The sequence below is a fragment of the Marmota marmota genome, unplaced genomic scaffold, assembly GCF_001458135.2.
Source record: "Marmota marmota marmota unplaced genomic scaffold, marMar, whole genome shotgun sequence".
In the NCBI taxonomy this organism is placed as follows: domain Eukaryota; kingdom Metazoa; phylum Chordata; class Mammalia; order Rodentia; family Sciuridae; genus Marmota; species Marmota marmota.
The window spans coordinates 1,243,520-1,262,826 of NW_025999862.1; the positions used below are offsets into that span (position 1 = coordinate 1,243,520).

The following is a 19,307-nucleotide window of genomic DNA, read 5'->3' on the forward strand; positions in this document are numbered from 1 at the left end:
TGAACCTTAAGAGGTTATGTGGAAAGTAACATGTGGATATGTGGAAAGCTAATTCTTGTCTGCTCCATCACGCTTGAGAGCCCTTCTTATCAAGCACTGGAAGGAAGAAGGGAGGGTAGTGACAAGGCTTATTTTCTCCAGGTAGTTCATTCATTTTACCAATGAATAAGGTTTTAGAATTTTTCTTTGTACAAACGTTCTGAGTTGGGTTCAGTGATACAGCATGATGCTTCTCAAAGAATCTCAGCTTCACAGTTTGGCATACTTGAGTCCACATCTGGACGTGGTCAACTTTGGCTGTGCAGCCTTATTCTGAACTTGAAGTTCCTCTTCTATATGAGGGGGTACTAGATAGCTTGAAGCATTACTGAAAGGATTATAATTATTGTCTGAGTGACTGGCATCTAAGTGTACAGAAGACAACAGATGAGCCACATGGCCCATCTTTGAGTTCAAAGCATCATAGAGTTGTGGGTGATGGGACATAAAGACCAAGAGAAGGTACACAGAGGGAGGTACCATATTCAAAAAATAGTGAGGGTCTTGTTCTTGGCGGGACTCGCGAAGGACCTGAATGATCCAGGTGAACATTGAAAGCATTTCAGTTCAACTTTAAGATCTCCATCTCTTTTTTGGACCAGGGATTGAAGCCAGGGGTATTTAACCACTGAGCCAAATCCCCAAGTCAAATCACTCTTTATATTTTGAGAACAGGGTCTTGCTAAGTTGCTGAGGCTAGCTTTGAACTTGCCATCCTCCTGCCTAGGCCTCCTGAGCTGCTAGGATTACAGGCATGTTCCACTGCGCCCTGTAGATCTCCTTAATTGTTAAGGTCATACAAAGAAATATCCATCTTAGGAGACATTCTGTAAAAAACTCAAAATACTGCTGGGTTTGGTGGCACATGCCTGTAATCCCAGCAACCTGTGGGCTGAGGCAGGAGGATCACAAGTTGATTCGAAACTTAGTTAGACCCCAAGCAACTTAGTGAGATTCTGTCTCAAAAAAAAAGGCTTGGGATGTAGCTCAGTGTTAAAACACCCCTGGGTTTAATCCTTAGTACCAAAAAAAAAAAAAAAAAGTTCAAATACCAAAGTATAAAGATTGGATGATGCAGAGTCTGTCCGGCATAGCTACACAAATGAAATAAGAAATAGAAATAGTGATTACTTCCCAGTTGTCAATGAAGTTGTGATTTAAAGGTTTATTACAGTGCAAGTTAGTTTTTAGTTTGTCCCTAGTTATCAGCAAGATGACTGGTGCTAAGAGTACTGCAGGGAAACAACTGGTTTTATACATGTGTCTTGTTTTGGTTGAGTAAGGTAAAAAGGAGAGCTTGTGGACTGCTCCTTGTGGTTCTCTGATTTGCTTTAGAGTCAAGATTAGTGAGCTGAACTATCAAGCAACTCTGATTTATCCCAGGTTCCTGTATTTCTTCTGCCTGAGTTATGTGACCATGAGTAGGTCTTCATCTTCACTGGGCTTAGACTTTACCAACTGAATGAAGTCACCACCTCCCCATCAGGTAGCATGTATTAAACAAAATTTTGAACTCCTGAGATTAAGGTTAATTGCTCTTGGGATTATATTTATTTATAATTAAGCAACTCTAAGAAGATCAGGTCTAAGTTGTTAATGAGGAGAAAAGCAAATGCTAAGGCAAAATATGTATACATTGTAATAATAAATGATTCCCTTAATTGTGTAGTGTAGACACTGGGATCCTAAAAAACCCAAAAAACATTCCCAATCATTCTTCATGTTAGAACAAAAAAACAAAACAAAACAAAACTCCACTTCTTAGCCTTCCAGGTTTTCCTCTATCATGGTACAAAAACCTACTCAGATACTGATAAGATAAATTCAGACCCTTCTGCAAAGACAAATATCTCTGAAGCAAAGCAAATCTACCATTTGCTTAGGAGAAATGGTTTTTAGATTCTTGTAAAAAGTAATTTGACCTCTTTTCCCTATCCCAAATCCCTTAGACTTTGAAAGGATAAAACACCAATCTGGAGCTCTTTCAAAGGATTTGCTACAGAATTGCTTGAATCTACCAATGAGCTGAATGGAGGATTTCTGTGTCTAAAAGGATTTTGCTCACTGTTTTATTTTTTACAAGTGTTGCAATATTCAAAAAACACAATTTTTTTTTTTTGTTTTTGCCAGTATGTCTAGAAAGGGTTAGAAAGAAGTAGGATCTATCTACTCAGATGTCTAAAATAGGAAAAAGAAAAAAAAATTAAAAATTCCTTATATGGATAGGTCCTGAGTTGAAATCACATTCATCTGTGAAAAGAAATGTTTAGGTCAGAAAGGTCTAACTATAAATCCTCACCTTGAACTTCACTGGTGAAAATTTCCAGGCACTACATGACAGACAGAACGCATGCCATGTAGTTGGCTAATTCTGGCACATATCCTACTTGGCTTGTGAAAATTTTATAAATATCTTTTAAACCTAAACCTTCTGGTTCTCTGAAACTGATTGTCTTAATCCGATTCCCAATACTTTTTTAAACAAATAAACGTTTTCCCTGCAAGATCACATATTTAAGTATTTGTTGGCCATGGATAGATACAGGGAAACCAAGTATGGATGGGAATTAGCAGTTTGGTGATACAGCTGTGAATCTGAGCGGCTGCATAAGTTGTCTCTGTGGCTCTGCTCTGGCTGTGCTCCTCCAGCACATCACCGCAACATCAACCTGAAGAGGGTGTGAACCCCAGCAGCTGCTCGATGGGTTTGAACCGCCACTCATCAGCCTCCAGCTCTTCTACTAAACCAGCCAGTTTTTCCATCCGAGCAACTTGCTGATCTGTAAAGAGTGAAGGAAATATTACTATACAACAGTGCACTTTCCATGACACTGTCACTAATCACCAACATGATGACTGGTTTAAAAATAATTTCTAGTTGGATTTTCCCCCTCAATGTTTCAGTAGTAATGGGGTCTCTTTATGTTGATCAGAAAACTTTTCTTTTTGGTACTGGGGATTGAACCCAGGGGTGGTTTACCACTGAGATCCATCCCCAGGTTCTTTTGTTTATTTTTTTAAATTCTGAGGCAGGCTCTCAATAAGTTGCTGAGGCTGGACTCAAACTTGTGATGATCCTGCCTCCGCCTCCCAAGTGGCTGGGATTAAAGGGTGTACCACCAAGAAAACTTTAATCTTAAAAAATAGAAAAAAAAAACCAAGCCGGGCGTGATGGTGCATGCCTGTAATCCTAGCCACTTGGGAGGCTGAGGCAGGAGGATTGCTAGTTCACAGCCAGCTTCAGCAATGGCAAGCAACTCAGTGAGACCCTGTCTCTAAATAAAAAAAATACAAAATAGGGCTGGGGATGTAGCTCAGTGGCATTTTTTTCTTCTTGTAGATGTTATGCTAAGGATCATACACTCTCACCTCGCTTCTTCATTCCACACCATAAGCAGCCTCAGTGACCAAGTTACTTATTCTAAAAAGTTTTTTTTTTTTTTTAATAATGTTAAAAGTTATTTTTCAATACAATCGTCACAGGCCTGGAGATAGAGCTCAGTGGTAGAGTGCTGGCCTAACATGTCCTTGTGCCTGTGCCAGTGCCAGGTCCTGAGTTCTAGCCCTAGTACTATGAAAAACAAAACAAAACAAAAAAATCCCCTCAAAACCAATCATCACATTTTCAGTATGTGCTCTTGTTTTGCAGTACTGGGGAAGAACCTAGGGGTGTTTTTACCATTGAGCTATACATATATTATCCCCAGACTTTTTTTTTTTTTTCAAAATATTTATTTATTCATGTATCTTTAATTTTAGGAGGACACATTATTTTGTTTTTATGTGGTGCTGAGGATTGAACCCAGTGTCTCATGCATGCTAGGCGAGCACGCTACCATTGAGCCATAACCCTAGCCCTCCCCAGACCTTTTTGCTTTTACTTTTTTGAGTAAGGTTCATGCTAAGTTGCTGAGGCTGGCTTCAATCCTGTGATCCTCCTGTCTCAGTTTCTCAAGGAGCTGGGATTATCGGCAAGTGCCACTATGCTCAGCTGTGCCCTGTTCTTTGCTGTTTTGTGGTGCTAGGGATTGAACCCAAGACCTCATTCATGCTAGGTGAGTGCTCTGCCACTGAACTATATCCCTAAACCTGTTTTTTCTTTTTCTTTTTTTTTTTTTTTTGTGGAACTAGGGATTGCACCTGGGTATGCTTTAATACTCAATTACATCTCAGTTCTTTTTATTTTTTAAATTTCAGCCAGGGTCTGCTAAGTTTTGCCAAGGCTGGCCTGAAACTTCTGATCCTTTTGCCTTCGCCTCCTAAATAGCTGGGAATACAGGTACAGTGCTCTGCCTTGCTCTATTCTTTAAAAAAAAAAAAGGTACTCATCCTCTATGCCATAGTGATTCAGCTCTGGAGGGAGGGACAACTATGGCTTTCTCCCCTATGTAATGCTTTCCATGGAGAAATGGTCTGGTGGGGGAACAGTCCTTGATGTATAATGAAGGCTTAGTGAGGCATGACGGGGCAGAAATCATACTATACGGGTATCAGAGTCCAGGTAGACCATGAGGTACACATAAATGCTTGAAGTTGAAGAGGGTAACCGTGGAGGACAACAGTAAAAGGTTTCAGAAAGGAAAGGGAAAGGCAACACAAGAGCAGCAGGAAGCACTGACTTCCCTAGAGAACCAACCCCTCTGACTTCAACTTCAAGTTTCAATGGGACATTCTGTCTGACAACTAAGACCTTGAAATGTTCTTTCATTTAGAAAGTCCACTTAAATAATTTTTTCTGAGTTTGGGAGTTTTGTTACAGCATACTGACTTTTAAGAATCTGCCTCCCTCACCCTCCGTAAATTTATTCTCACAGTCAAATACATGATACTCACGTGCTTACCATGTTTCACCTGTTTGAGCGTGGATGCCACTTGATAACTGAAAACAGATTCACAAAGGAATCTCTCAGAGCCATCTACAAATAAAAGAGGAAATGGTTTTAGTCTGCTCTAAGGGTTTTATGGCTTTTGATGAACCAAGTAAACCTGTACATTCTTTTCTCTGCTTTTACATTCAAGGTCTAGTTTTCAGGGTTAACAAAGAGGATTTGTGTTTCATTTAGAACTAACATGCTCTGTTATAAAAGCTACTTCTTCTATACCTAGGATGCTAAAATAGTCCCTCTACTTGTTTAAGAGTTTAAAAACAGTATTTAAAAAAACAAAAACAAGAAACCTCAGTGTGATGTCCTAGTCAACATTTCCCTCCTCCCAACCTGAAAGTTTCTTAATGTTCTCTTCTGTACACCAGGCAAACACTGCAGCTGACACATTTGGCCATGTGGCACCTGTGCTATCAAAATACAAAGTTTCACCCAAACTCCAAAACATTTTCATTCTAAAAAACAAAAGCTGAGGGAAAAATCTTTGTTGATTTTTAATATATCAAATTACATCAAAACACTGCTGGGAATTTTCATTCTGTAAACACAAATTGTAACCTTGATTTTCCAACTGAACCAGAACACTGTAATTTGGATGACGATAAGAGTGTGGTGCAAGTTCAGAACCTAGAACTGTACTGCTGCCAAGAACTGCCAATGAGGAGGTGGCTAACTTGGTCACCACAGTACTTGGAAGATGATTGGGAAACATTGGTAGTTCATGATATTCCTTGTGGCAAAGGCTGCTACAGCAAAACATATCCCCAAAGATATATATTTCACGTAGGAAAAGTAGATTTTTTAAAGGGCAGTGGACACCACTTGGGGTATATATCTTCTTGCAAAAATTGTAAAAAAATTGGAAAGAGAGGGCACTGCTGTCTTTTTCAATGCAGCAGTATGTGCCAGCACTACTAGATGTCAACCATTCACCCATCAATCACGAACTGGTTGTGCAGGTCAGGTATTAAGTGACAAGGAGAGAGGACGAACATATTCTAGCCTTATGCTGAGTATCACACAGGCAAACCTTTGCAGAAGTCATGGTATCAAGGAGAAAAACTACAGATATTGTCTCCATATAGCATGAACACACAACTAGGAGGGCTTTCTTCCAATGCTATTTTCAAACTGATGCCAAAAAAAAGAAAGAAATGAGAGTATAATTCTTAGGATGTACACTATCTTCAGAGTTACATTCTGCAAATTCACATATTGTTTAATATATAGGATACAATTCCTTCCCCTCCCTCTGCACGTCTCTGGCTGAATGTAAATCATTTGTGAGTAGATTGCCTAAATTAAACCGAGCAATTTTTTTTTTCATTTTAATTGAATATTATGATGAATATCCTTATTTATTTATTTATCCTTATTTTTTGGTGCTGGGGATTCATGCTTACTAAGCAGATGTTCTACCACAGAGCTACACTCCTGCCCTGGACTATCCAGTTTAAAGATCTAGGCATGCTGACGACATCACTGAGTTGATTTTTTTTCTTCTTCTCCTGAAGATAAGAGCACTTGGCGGCACATACAGTGCCTAACTACGAATTCCACTATGGGAAGAGGAACTGTTGTGAACATTTGATATCAATGATGCAATTTGTTTTTAAAATTTTATTTTGTAGGGGCTGGGATTGTGGCTCAGTGGTAGAGCACTCGCCTAGCATGGGCGGGACCTGGGTTCGATTCTCAGCACCACATTAAAAAAAAATAAAGGCATTGTGTTGTATCCATCTACAAAAAAGATTCTCTCTCTCTCTCCTTTAAAAAAAAATTTTTTTTTTTTTGTAGTTGTAGATGGACAGAATGCCTTTGTCTATTTTTATGTGGTGCTGAGGATTGAACCCAGTGCCTCATACATGCTAGGCAAGTGCCCTTCTGTGGAGCTCTAGCCCCAGCCCTGCAATTTGTTTTTTTAAAAATAATTAATATTTTCTTTTTCTTCTGTGCCACCCCCCCCCCCCAGTGGTATTGGAGATTGAACCAGGGGTGCTCTACACCAAGCTATATCCCTAGCCATAGCACTTTTAAAATTTCGAGACAGGGTCTTGCTAAATTGCACAGGCTGGCTTAGGAACTTGCAGTCCTCCAGCCTCAGCTTCCCAAGTCACTGGGATTACAGGTATGTACCAGTTACCAGTACACCTGGGTTCAAGTTTTATTTTAAAAAGAGCAAAGAAAGTAGAGCTTACTTCCCAGGTGATTTGATCTTGAACTTTAGGGTCTCTCACAAGGTAGTGGGAATTACCAGGTGTAAGAATCAAGACAACATGTGTATAGAAGCTCCTGGAAGTGCTACCTCCCACTTGTATTTAATCATAGATGTTATTAGGATAAAATGCTTATGTTATAACATTTGCATATTTTCCTTGGTAATAAATTTCAAAGCAAAAAGATATAAGTTTATCTTTCAAAATGGTACTTACATATCACTCTGCCATATTAAATGCCTATGAAATACACTTTTGTTGATCTGCAGCTCTATATTAACCAAAGTCCACTGCTTCTTAGCCATATCCCATTAAATGTGCTATCTGTACCAATCTAAAGCTTGGAATTTCTCCAGAGAGGAGTCAGCCTGGGGCAATCTGTCTTCCATTTAGAAATTGTAATCAAATCCTTTGTAAAACACCAAGTAGCAAATACATCTGCTTTTCTCTTCATGGACAAGCAGAGGTTATAAATAGTGAGAAGTTCTGTAAATTACCCAAGTCTAATACTATATCACTAATGCCAATAAATATGATGCTAACAAATTCATTTAAAAGAATATTACCTCACCAGAAGGAGATTAGACAATGCTAGGTAGTTTATATTTCAGTGGCCAATAAAGTCACTAAAATACAGCCACTTCTGGACCGGAAGGCAGTCTTTAATTTGCTCATTAATAACTGGGTTAGGATAATATTAGCCATCCTGTTCATGCAGGGTGTATGTTATCAGAGAGCTGATGCTCCCAAAAAAGTTAATTTTCAAGGTTAACTACAGGTTATTTGAATTTATTATTATAGACTTGGGGGAATGAAATGGCAAACTGAACTTAAGATTGTGAACAGTGGGCTGGAGTTATGGCTCAGTGGTAGAGCGCTTGCTTGGCATGTCTGAGGCCCTGGGTTTGAGCCTCGGCACCGCATATAAATAAATAAATAAAATAAAATAAAATAAAGGATCCATTGACAACTAAAAAATATTTTTAAAAAATTATAAACAGCATCTGACCTCATCTCCTAACTACTTTTGTTCCTTACTCTCTACAGGCAATCTTTACTATTTTATTTTTCTACAATTTTAAGAAGAATGGTTTCCTGCATGAATGTTAGATTAACTGCAAAATAATATCATCTATAAACATGATAGAAATGCTTCAAAATCTAACATGCTAACCAGTCCACACTTAGAAGTACTATACTGGAAGATGTACAAATGTTATATGTACATAGCTTACATTTTATGTAAGAGACTCAAGTATCTGCTATTTTAGAATCCACAGTGGTGGGGTGTATTAAGTGGGAGGTAGGGAGGAGGTGTGTTGTGGTCGTGGGAGTGGGGTGCCAGTGGTCCTTGAACAAATCTCCTGTGGATTCTGAGGGATGAATGTACTCTTTAATTTACTATGCTTGAATTGGCCCAGATAGTTTAGGGATTGCCCTTTGGTTTTTTGATTTTTTTGTACCAGGAATTGAACCCAGGGGTGCTTAACCACTGAGCAATATCCCCAACCCTTTTAAAAACTTTTTGAGACAGGTTTGTTAAGTTGCTTAGGGCCTTGCTAAGTTGCTGGGGCTGGTTTTGACTTGTGATCTTCTTGCCTCAGCCTTCCCAGGCAATGGGATTACAAGCATGCACCACTGTGCCTGGTTCTGATATTTAAGTCTGTTTTAAAATGTAAACAGCTTTAAGATTAGTGGTGTAATGTAAAAGCTAAGAAGAACCACAACTGCATTGTGAGTTTAGACTAAATTAAAAGAACCCAACACAAGCTGGGCATGGTGGCACATACCTATAATTCCAGCAACTCAGGAGGCTGAAATAGGATTGCAAGTTTGAGGCCAGCCTCAGTAACTAAGTGAGGTCCCAAACAACTTAGTGAGACCCTCCGTGTCTTCGAAGTACAAAACAAAAGTGCTGGGGATGTAGCCGCTCACTGGTCAAGCCTCTGAGTTCAATCCCCTTAATCCAAAACAAACAAACAAACAAACAAACATACAAAGAAAGAAAACAAAACCCAACATATTCCTCTACAAAGCAGTAAGAATGGATAGATCTATAACTTGTTAAAATAACATTCAGACTAAGCTCAGCAGCTTTTCTTCTTTAATGTTTCTACATAATCTGGTGCATGCTGATAGCTTTGAAACTATGGAGCTATCTCCTGTATTAAAATTCCTCTTGTAGGTAGAATTTAAATGACTTTAAGATGATCTTAAGAGTGCTATTTTTAAGCACTGATTTATCTTCTACTGTTATAAAACTGATTAAGCAACTTAAGAGCCTTCAACTTTTTGTTTTGTGAGAAATTCCCTGAATACCACATCTCAGGCCCCAATTATTTTCTGCCTCCAGACTGGTGATACTACATTAAGTATTTCTTTTTGTGGTGGTACTGAGGATTAAATCCAAGGCCTTGCATATGCTAAGCCAGCCCTCTACCACTTAGTCACATCCCCAGCTCTTCCTATTTCATTTGAGATGGAGTCTTGCTAAGTTGTTCAGGCTGACCTTGAACTTGTGATCCTCCTGCTTCAGCCCCTGAGTAGCAAGGATTACAGGTGCTCAGGTCCTAACATAACACAAATGAAGATGATGAAAAGGCAAGAGCCTAAGTACACACACACCTCACCATACGCATGGCCTGGTCAGGTCACTTATTTCACTACTGATCAGAACCTCAACAAGTCTAGATAGCCTAATGCTCCTGGAGTCTTCCATATTTTCCTGTCATAAATGATTCTTCTGTTTGCTCTGACTTGCTAGGGATGTAGCTCAGCAGTAGAGTGCCTTCCTGGCATGTGCAAAGCCTCTTCCCCAGCACCATAAAAAAACAAAGAATCAGCTATAGTGTTTGGCCTGGTTTAATCCAAAACTTTGCTTTTTATCTCTTCTGATACAAAAGAATAAAGAACCCCCTTCAAACTGGCTCCTGACTATAGTTTGTTTCAGAGACATTCCAAGGTTAACTTAAAATACATTTATATAAATATGCAAGATTTAGAGCAAAAAAGATCAACATATAATTAAGCACCAAATTGCTTGACTCAAGTAGATTTTGAGTCCTTAGTAGGTTCTTTGCCAATGTTCTAAAAATATGGTGAGAAGATTACCTTCAAGGAAAGGCTCTAAATGTTGGTCAAAAATATGCTAAACTAATTCTGAATCTCTAAAGTTGGCCTAGCAAAGTGCATTTTAAATAAGCTCCATGGGTGAATTTTAAATTCCCTATGAAGAATTATTAGTCTTGATCCTAAAGTGACAGAAATCTCAAGAATTCCAGTTACCCATGCTGATTCATGCTCACTGTGTCCTTATCTTGACAAGCCAGTTTGCAAATGTGAGCTGAATAAGATGGAGGATGACTGCACGAAAATCTGTCTCTGGTTGTAGAAAAACTACACTGAAGTGTCCTGCAGTGGGACAGGGAAGCCATCTTCACCTAAGAGTAGTGTATCAGTTTTTATTTTGTCTCAGAACCTCTCTGGTATGGCTAATCTATCTGTAGATCAATTACACTAGGAAAAAAAAGTATACCTAACTTACTAACAATAGGGAAGAGGACGGGGCCAAGATAAAGCAAACTGGAGCCAGAGATTGAGAATTCCTGGCTTCCCTGCTGACTCTGCCTCTAACAGGACCAAATCATTTAATGTTTTTGGATCTAAAGAACTCTAGATGACCTCCCTGCTTTCTTTTTTTTTTTTAAACATATTTATTTATTTAGTTAGTTATTGGCAGACACAACATCTTTGTTGGTATGTGGTGCTGAGGATCGAACCCGGGCCACACGCATGCCAGACGAGCGTGCTACTGCTTGAGCCACATCCCCAGCCCCGACCTCCCTGCTTTCCAAAGTCCTTTTCAGCATCAAATTCTGATTCTGAAACAAGATTTGTGTTGGAAGATATTACTTTGGGATGTGGACAAGAGATGAAATGTGGAGCTGAAATCAGGGCAAATTCATTTCTAAGTCACTTAATAGCTTCTTTCCAATTAATATTCATTGCAGGTCTGAATCCAGTTATTCAGCAAAAAGCAGCATGAGATCACCTTCTAACACCTCTCCAGCTCCTTTGGGGTAGGTGAAAAGGGTTTTCCGTGGTGGGGCAAGGTCTGAGACACTGAAACCTGATGCAGTAACAGAACTTCCACTGACCCCACCAGCTGAAGAGGAGGATGAAGAGGCTGCCATTTCCTCTAGTAGAATTTTCACTTCACTGAAGAGAAAGAAAAACAGCAATTGGCAAGTTTATGGATGTGAGACTGACAACATTTCACTCTAACTGCCACAAGGACCAGCATATAATTTTGTAAAGAATTAGCTCTCCTTTTCTTCTATCCTCTTTACTTCCAACAACCTTTTATTGAAACCTCAGACCAAAATGTCATGCAGGTTTTGAAGTAAAAATATGCTTAAGAATAGTCTGTCTACTAAAACAATTACTTCCTATCATTAGCAAACTGTTTATGTCATTTGAGATTGACTGAAGGTAATTTATAAATTAAGAAGGGGTAGTATGGCAGTACCAAGGCAAAAATGTGACTGAGCAAATAAATTATGAGGTTAAAATAATCATCTTCCATAGGACAGTTTGTCTTGGATACATCCTGACCAAGCCACACCAAGAAATTCACTCATAAAATTTTCCAAATAAGATTCCAGAATAACACTGTGTTCTGTTCCCAGGGAAGGGAAATTGGTTAGGAAATACACATTGGCACTTTCATCAAAATTAAAAAAAATCCAAATGTAATACCTGAATTTATCACTTGGTGGCGTCCCAAAACTGGAACAAAATAGCTCAGAAAATGATCCTGGAAATCCTGGCCCTTATGACCATAGCAGCTGTGCATTTTAATCCTATGTCTCATCAGAAAATTCAAATGAAGCCAGGTGTGGTGACACACACCTGTGATCCTAGCTAGTCAGAAGGCTGATCCCAAGTTCAAGGCCAGCATGGGCAACCTGGCAAGACCCTGTCTCAAAATAAAATAAAACGGGTTGGGGGAGATTGCTCAGTGACTAAAGTACTCTCTGGGCATGTGTGAAGTCCTGAGTTCAATCCCCAGCTTCCACTCCCCCTCCGTCCAAATGTAAATGGGGTACTTTGTACTGAATACATGGCTTCCTAAAAATGTTCAAAATGAGGGCGGGGGTTGTGGCTCAATGGCAGAGCACTTACTGGGTTCGATTCTCAGCACCACATATAAATAAATAAAAATAAAGGTCCATCGACAACTAGAATATAAAAACAACAAATATTCAAAACAAGAACTCTTTGCACAGAAGCTTGTGCCATTTTAACAAAGATTCTAAAGTGTATTCTTTCTATTTATTTATTTTGTGGTACTGGTGATTGACCTTAAAGTGTATACTTTCTAAAAAAGATCTAGCACCATGCTAATAGAAATTTCTGCTGTAATGGAAATGTTCTAATGTTCTACTGCTGCACTGTTCTGTGTAATAGCCACTAGCCTCATGTTGTGGCTATAAATTAGCGTGGCTGAAAATTATATTTTCAATTTCATTCAATGTTAACTAAAATTTCAACATAGCCACAGGCTAGTGGCGTTCTAGTATTTAATTAAAAAATGATTTTAGCCAGGTGTGGTGGTATGTGCCTGTAGTCCCAGCTACTCTGAGACTAGGGAATTGAGAGTTTCAGGCCAGCCTGGAAGACCTTATGTAACAAGACCTTATTTCAAAAAAAGGGAAAAAAAAAAAAAAGATTAATAACAAAATTAAAATAATGCAGGGGGGAATCCTAGCTCAAAAATAAAAACAAACAACAAAAGAAAACAAAAAAACAACAAAAATTCATAAACAACTCGGCTATTGGTGGACTTTCTTTTTAAATGTTAATTTTTTAGTTACAGTTGGACACAATATCTTACATCCCGATGAGCCACAACCCCAGCCCAAATTTTTTTTTTTTTTTTTTTTTTTGAGTAGTTGGGATTGAACCCAGGGCTTTACACATGCTAGGCAAGTATCTACCACTGAGTTACATCCTTAACCCTTTTTAAGATTTATTTTGTGATAGGCTCTTGCTAAGTTGCCCAGGCTGGTCTTGAACTTGCAATCTTCTTAATGCGACCTCCAGAGTAGCTAGGATTACAGGAATGCACCACAGTGCATGGCATGGTTAATGTGAACTTTAGCCCAATTAAAAAAAAAAAAAAAAAGACTCAAAAAAGATTTAAAACATGAATTTTCCTATGCAATGGTCAGAGAGAATTTGAAAGCCAGGGGGAGGCAGCTCAGTAACAGATCAGTAATAAGACTGCTTGTCTAACATGTATAGGCCCTGAGTTCAAGCCGAAGTATGTGGGGGTGGGGGGGAGAATTTTAGTTGAATATTTTTTCATTGACTTTTTTTCTTACTAGTTATAAAAAGAATGGGATTGTAGCTCAGTGGTCAAGTGCATGTTTAGAAAGCTTGAAGCTCTTGGGTTCAAACCTCAGCACTTACAATAGAAAAAAAATCAGAGAATGCTATGTTGATATAAATCCTATCTGTATAAAACATCCAGCTTCCTAGTAAGGAATACAATATACTCTATATCTGATATATTGGCATTTTCCTTAATTTTATGATGATGATTTAAGGCTGTCAGAGAAGCAGAGCTTAGCTTCTAAGTATATGTCTATAATACTGATTCATGCTGCAGGAGAATATGAGAATAGTAAGGCTACTGCTATAATTAGACCGTCAGCCTATTAAAATGTAAACTGATTAATGATTTTTTACTTTTAATATTGTTACTAGATTACTTTTAATTTTTTTTTCTGTGCTTTGATAATTTTTCACATTCACATCCATAAAGCCAACAACTTTCCAAGTTAGATACATATCCAATCCTTTGGACCATAATGGGTCAAAATATAGCTTAATGTTTTTAAATGCTTTTTGAAAAGAACTTAAGCAGTAATGGACCAGTCCAAATGTCTAAATGGATTCCTGGAGGGATTCAAATAAAGCATAAAGACAACTTAGACACCTTTTGGAGAGTAGCTTAGCTTTGTTTCCTATCTGTTCAGAGTAGAACCCACTGTGAACTGTTTATATATCTCACCTAAGATTTAAAATTGTAAATCTTTTTCCTCCCCTGATAAATGCTGTTCAGTTGAAAATCTTTATACTTTATATTTTGAGATCAGCTGCTCAGCAGAGCACCTAAGCAACTGCCAGAGTGAGGCCAGCTTCAAAAGCTAGACACAGTGTGACTTCTAAACTGAATATAATCAAAGGGACTTCCTCTTTATCCTTTTTTATTTCAGTTTCTTAGAACTACTATCATTTCATACACAAGAGTGTCAGGGTTGAAAAATGAGGCATAGAATTAGCACAAGGCTAACTTTATTTTATTTTATTTTTTTTTTATTTATTTTTTAGTATTTGGCGGACACAACATCTTTGTTTGTATGTGGTGCTGAGGATCGAACCCGGGCCGCACGCATGCCAGACGAGCGCGCTACCGCTTGAGCCACATCCCAGCCCAAGGCTAATTTTAAATAAGCAGTTTTCTGCTGAGGTGGAAAGATACACCTAAGCAATTTCTAGTTCTAAAGATATAGTTTGTGTGTGTGTGTGTGTGAGAGAGAGAGAGCTCTTGGTGCGTGCTGGAGATTGCAGGACCCCATGCATACTAGGCAAGTGTTCTACCACTGACATGCATCCCCAGTCCTAAGTAAAATTTTGTTTTTGGTGCTCGGGATGAACTTACAGACCTGCATATTCTAAACATATTTTCTACCACTGGGTTACATCCTCAGTTCGCAGGTTGTTTTGAAGGCCATCAGCAAGTCATAAATGGAAGTTAAACTAACAATAAACCCTGGATTATAACTGCTCTCTAAGGGCAGGCATTAACTAATCTGTCTGAATCAAGCATAATGTGTGGCCTAATAAGTGGTTGCTCATTTAAGTAAACATTTGGGGAATGAATTAAATATTTCACAGGAAACACAGATTCCTTAAAGGTCATCTAATCCAATTTCCTCTTTTTATAGCTGATACAATGAAGCACAGAGACATTGCAGCTTATCTGCTGTAACATTTTTGAAGCAACAGCTTTTTAATATATCATGTTTCATGTGGAAAGCAAACTTAGCATAGTGGTTAAAAATTGACCATGATGCCACTCTGTCTTTTTTTCTCTTTTGTAGTACTCGGGATTGAACTCAGGGCTTCATGCATGCTAGGCAAGCACTTTCTCACTGAGTTACATCCCCATCTCATGTCTTGGTTTTGCTAAGTACTTGCATGACTCTGAACAAATCACTTAAATTTTTTTTTTTAAAATTTCTCAGTTGTTTCAGTAGTAGTGTGGAAAAATAATGGTATAGAGATGTTGAAATTAATAATATGTAAAGCAACTGGAATGGTTTCAGGCTTAGTAAACAAATAAATATTAGCTATCAAAAATTATTAATAGATATTTGCTCTTGAATCTTTTTTTTTTTTTGATACTGGGGATTGAACCCAGGGGCACTCAACCAATAAGCTACATCCCATCCTTTCTTATATTTTATTTAGAGACAGGGTCTTGCTAAATTTCTTAGGGCCTTGTTAAGTTGCTGAGACTGTCTTTGTAGTCTCAATTCTCCTGCCTCAGACTCCAGAGCTGCTGGGTTTCTACTCCTGGATCATTTTTTTTTCCCTATTTAGTTACCAGTTGTTCATACTGTATATTATGTACCAACATATTTATGGGAAAAGTTTTATTTCTCCATCTGATATAGACACAGCTAGATCAGAAAGAGGAACAATGTCTTCTATTATGCATATGACATACTTCACTATTGAGTTACACCCCCAGTCTTTTCATTTTAAGATTCATGATCTTAGGAAGAAGTCTGTGATTTGGAAACGAGGTAAAGTACTGTCTTTTTAACCTCAAGACCAGGTACAGAATCTCTATCATTGCGTTTTCTGGATGAATGATTTATAAATTACAGTAATGATTTACAAATTACAGAACAAGGGCCAGAAGTTCAGCAAACATTATGCAGGGGGCACAGAAGCTTGGTGTCATGAAAGCTGGCCCATTATGTTTTCTTTTTTTTTTTTTCCTTTTTGTGCAGATATATTTACTCTACCTTCCACTATGCTGCCAGGCCCACAAAGGGTGTTCTGTAAGACTTTGCTGAATAAATTTTGATGACGAAGTATCCTGGGACTTGGCCCTATCCCGGAAGCTGGGGCTACTAGCACTATAAATCCTCATAGGAAAGCAATGACATTTTGGGAGACACAGTACAGCATGATTAAACATTCACTTTTAAGTAAGACTAGGATGACCTCAAGTTCATAAACTACGTTTTCTTGCAGAAATATGCCTATTTTCTAAAAAAAGATCCTTCCTTAAAAAAAAAAATCTCAATAGGTGAAAAAAGTTCCTGTTGTAATTCAAAGGCAAATTACGACAAACAATCGTCAGATTCATCAACAAAACGTTCTACTGTATTCCACTTAAAACAATTTGATTAGGATACAAACCAAATAAATGCTACAGCGACAGCTGGGTGGAGTGGAGAGAGAGGGGGTGGAAAGGGGAGGGGTCAGAACTTCAGCGGTTCCCAAGCTAACTCCAAGCCAAGCTTCCCGTCCAGCTGAGTCCCAAAGAAGCAACGCCAAGCGACTGCCTCACTACGCAGGCGCCACTATTCGGGGCGCATGCGCATCTCGTTCTCGGCCTGGGAGAAATTTCCTTTTCCACGCCCGCTGTGGCAGTCTCCTGTCTCCTCCCATCTTCTCCATTTTTCTAGTCCGTGCAGGTAGGAACCAAGTTAACTCCCTTCCCCCCAAGCTCCCGAAGGCCCTTGAACCTTCGGCTACTTACCTCAGCGGCCTTAGCACTTTCCCTTCAACCCCGCCCCCCAGGCCAGCCAGAAAGGCCGCGCTCACAACGACGAGACGGCGGCGTGCTCGCGCCCACGCAGAGGGAACCCGCGCCGGCGTGCGCGCGGCCGCGCGGCAGTGGGCGTGGCCGGGGCGGAGAGAAGCCGAGAACAAGCTTCCTGAGATCACTTCCGGGTCTTTAACCCGAGCACTAATTTCTTCCTTCGGTTTGGCACACTTGTTCTTTTTGGTTTCTTTTTATGATTTTGGCCTTCAGCTCCCCCCAACGGTATTGCAGAAGGATCGTGTTTCCCTCTTCCTCTCCAAACCTCCATTTCCCCTCTTTCTTCTAAGCAGTTACGTAGCCCAAGGCTGTACAGGAAAGGTAGATGCCAAGTTTGCAGTCTCACCTGTCTCTTCCTCCAGAGCTCAGGGTCTGAGGGTCCGACCTCTGTGGAGAACTCATTTTGTGTGTGTGTGGTGTGGAGGAGAGTCCTAGGGGAATACAGAACTAGGGTGTACTATCAATGGACTATTGCTACTTATGTACCCTCCTCCTCCATCCAATTAGATTTACTTTATGTGTTATTTCTCAAGACAGAACCTCTGCTTGTCTCTGTAAACAGACTGCCAATTAAAGAGACTTGCTAAGGGTTGGGCTGAGCATTAGTGTGTTTAATAAGGATTATGAATATTCTTTGGAACTCTTGGAAGTATTTGGGGCTTCAAGACTATCCGAACTAAATGGCGGGGGCGGGGGGAGATCATCCAAGCTATATGTGATAGGGACACTGTTTGAACTTCACCATAGCTAGCTCATAAGGGACCTCTGTTTCTGAAATTATTATTATTTTTTTCTGGTGTTGGGCATGGAACCCATGGCCTCTGGCATGCTAGGCAAAGTAAATATTATACCACTAAATTATTCCCATCCCCTTCTAAATCATTGATTTATTAAGTGGTGACTAAAAGCTTGGCTTCTTGGTAGGCTATGTACCATTTGTTGGACAGTGGCCTATAGAAATTGGATTCCTTTCCTTAGCAATGTGTTGATCTGAGAAACACATTGGTCAAGCTTTTTTTTTTTTTTTTCTGTACTGGGGATTGAACCCAGGGACACTTTATAACTGAGCTACATCCCCAGTTCTTCTTTTTATTTTTTATTTTGGAAAAGGGTCTCCCTAAGTTGCTGAGGGTCTTGCTAAATTGCTGAGGCTGGCCTTTACTTGCTATTTTCTTGCCTCAGCCTCCCAAGTTTCTAGGATTGTAGGTATACACCACCCTGCCTGCTGGTTAAGTTATATTTTGACAAGCATAGTTATATATTTATAGTACCTTAAAAGTTCTTAGCCCTTCCTCCATAGAGAAGTATGTTAAATATCCCTCATTCTCTTATTCACAATATTCAAATGATTAGATAAAAGTAAAAGGTTGTAATTTACTTAAAGTAATGAAGAGACCTCTGTCTCTCTTTCAAAGTCATGGGCATAGCTGGTTATGGTGATGCATACCTGTAATCTCATGAACTCAGGAGATAGAGGTTGGAGGATTGCAAGTTCTAGGCCGGCCAGGGCAACTTAGTGAGGCCCTATCTCAAAAATCAATCAAAGTCATGAGCAGGGTGTATTTAAAGGTCTTTTAATAACTTTTTTTGGGTGAGAGTACACACATCACCTTGCTGTCTAGAATGAGACATGAATGAAATGAAATAGCATGGAAAATACAATTGACTTTTTGTTGGAGAAATCAAATGGAAATCAGTATTTCTTTTGCTTAGGATGTATTGTGAACTAATGCCCAATTATATCCTTTTAAGCCTATATAATGATCCATTAAATAGAGATAGGATTTTTATTTCTAAAAAAAAGATAAGATGGTAATTTATTTTTCAGGATTTCAATAGAATATTATTTGGAGAAGGTGTCATGGAAGTTCTGCGCCCACAGCTTGTAACAATTGATGGACGAAATTACAGGAAGAACCCTATCCAAGAGAAGACTTACCAACATGAGGAAGATGACGAAGATTTCTATCAAGGTAGTTATTCTTAAATCAGGTTAGAAGTAAAATGTATTGAGCTGTGGATGTTGCTCAGTGGTAGAGAGCTTGCCTACATGTGTGAAGCCCTGAGTTCCATCCCCAGCACCACAAAAAATAAGTTCAGGAACAAAGGTTTCTTGTGGGCTTGCTATGGTTAAGTTCAACTGGTGTTCCTACCATACACATGCACGCACACATACACACACCAAAAAAAAAAAAAAAAAAAGGAAAAAAAATGCCTTCTCTCTTGTGGGAGCAATTCTTTTTTTTTTTTTTTTTTTAA

General features: G+C 39.0%; 2 protein-coding genes and 1 long non-coding RNA gene across 8 annotated transcripts in view; 1 reads left to right on the top strand and 2 right to left on the bottom strand.

Annotated features, from left to right (window-relative positions):
- Positions 1-1,561: 1,561 nt before the first annotated feature.
- On the bottom strand, positions 1,562-17,129 carry Anapc16 (anaphase promoting complex subunit 16). The gene is made up of 4 exons (XM_015500516.2): positions 16,986-17,129; positions 11,190-11,356; positions 4,881-4,955; positions 1,562-2,819 (listed from the first exon to the last, which is right to left on the bottom strand). Exons 2-4 carry the CDS (start codon positions 11,329-11,331, stop codon positions 2,704-2,706), a joined length of 333 nt encoding a protein of 110 aa, XP_015356002.1. The 5' UTR covers positions 11,332-11,356; positions 16,986-17,129; the 3' UTR covers positions 1,562-2,703.
- LOC125618473 lies at positions 9,912-11,183 on the bottom strand. The gene is made up of 2 exons (XR_007349764.1): positions 10,978-11,183; positions 9,912-10,819 (listed from the first exon to the last, which is right to left on the bottom strand). It is a non-coding gene; the product is annotated as an uncharacterized LOC125618473 (long non-coding RNA).
- Positions 16,717-19,307, top strand: part of Ascc1 (activating signal cointegrator 1 complex subunit 1) — a 94,974-nt gene continuing 92,383 nt past the window's right edge. For 2 of the 6 annotated variants that reach the window (XM_048809296.1, XM_048809291.1), the window contains exons 1-2: positions 16,718-16,920; positions 18,877-19,021. In XM_048809296.1, the coding sequence (XP_048665253.1) occupies positions 18,910-19,021 (112 nt within the window). In that variant the 5' untranslated portion in view covers positions 16,718-16,920; positions 18,877-18,909. Of the gene's footprint in view, positions 16,921-17,161; positions 17,370-18,876; positions 19,022-19,307 lie in introns of those variants that run through there. The other 4 variants (XM_048809297.1, XM_015500514.2, XM_048809285.1 and 1 more) reach the window with 4 other exon arrangements.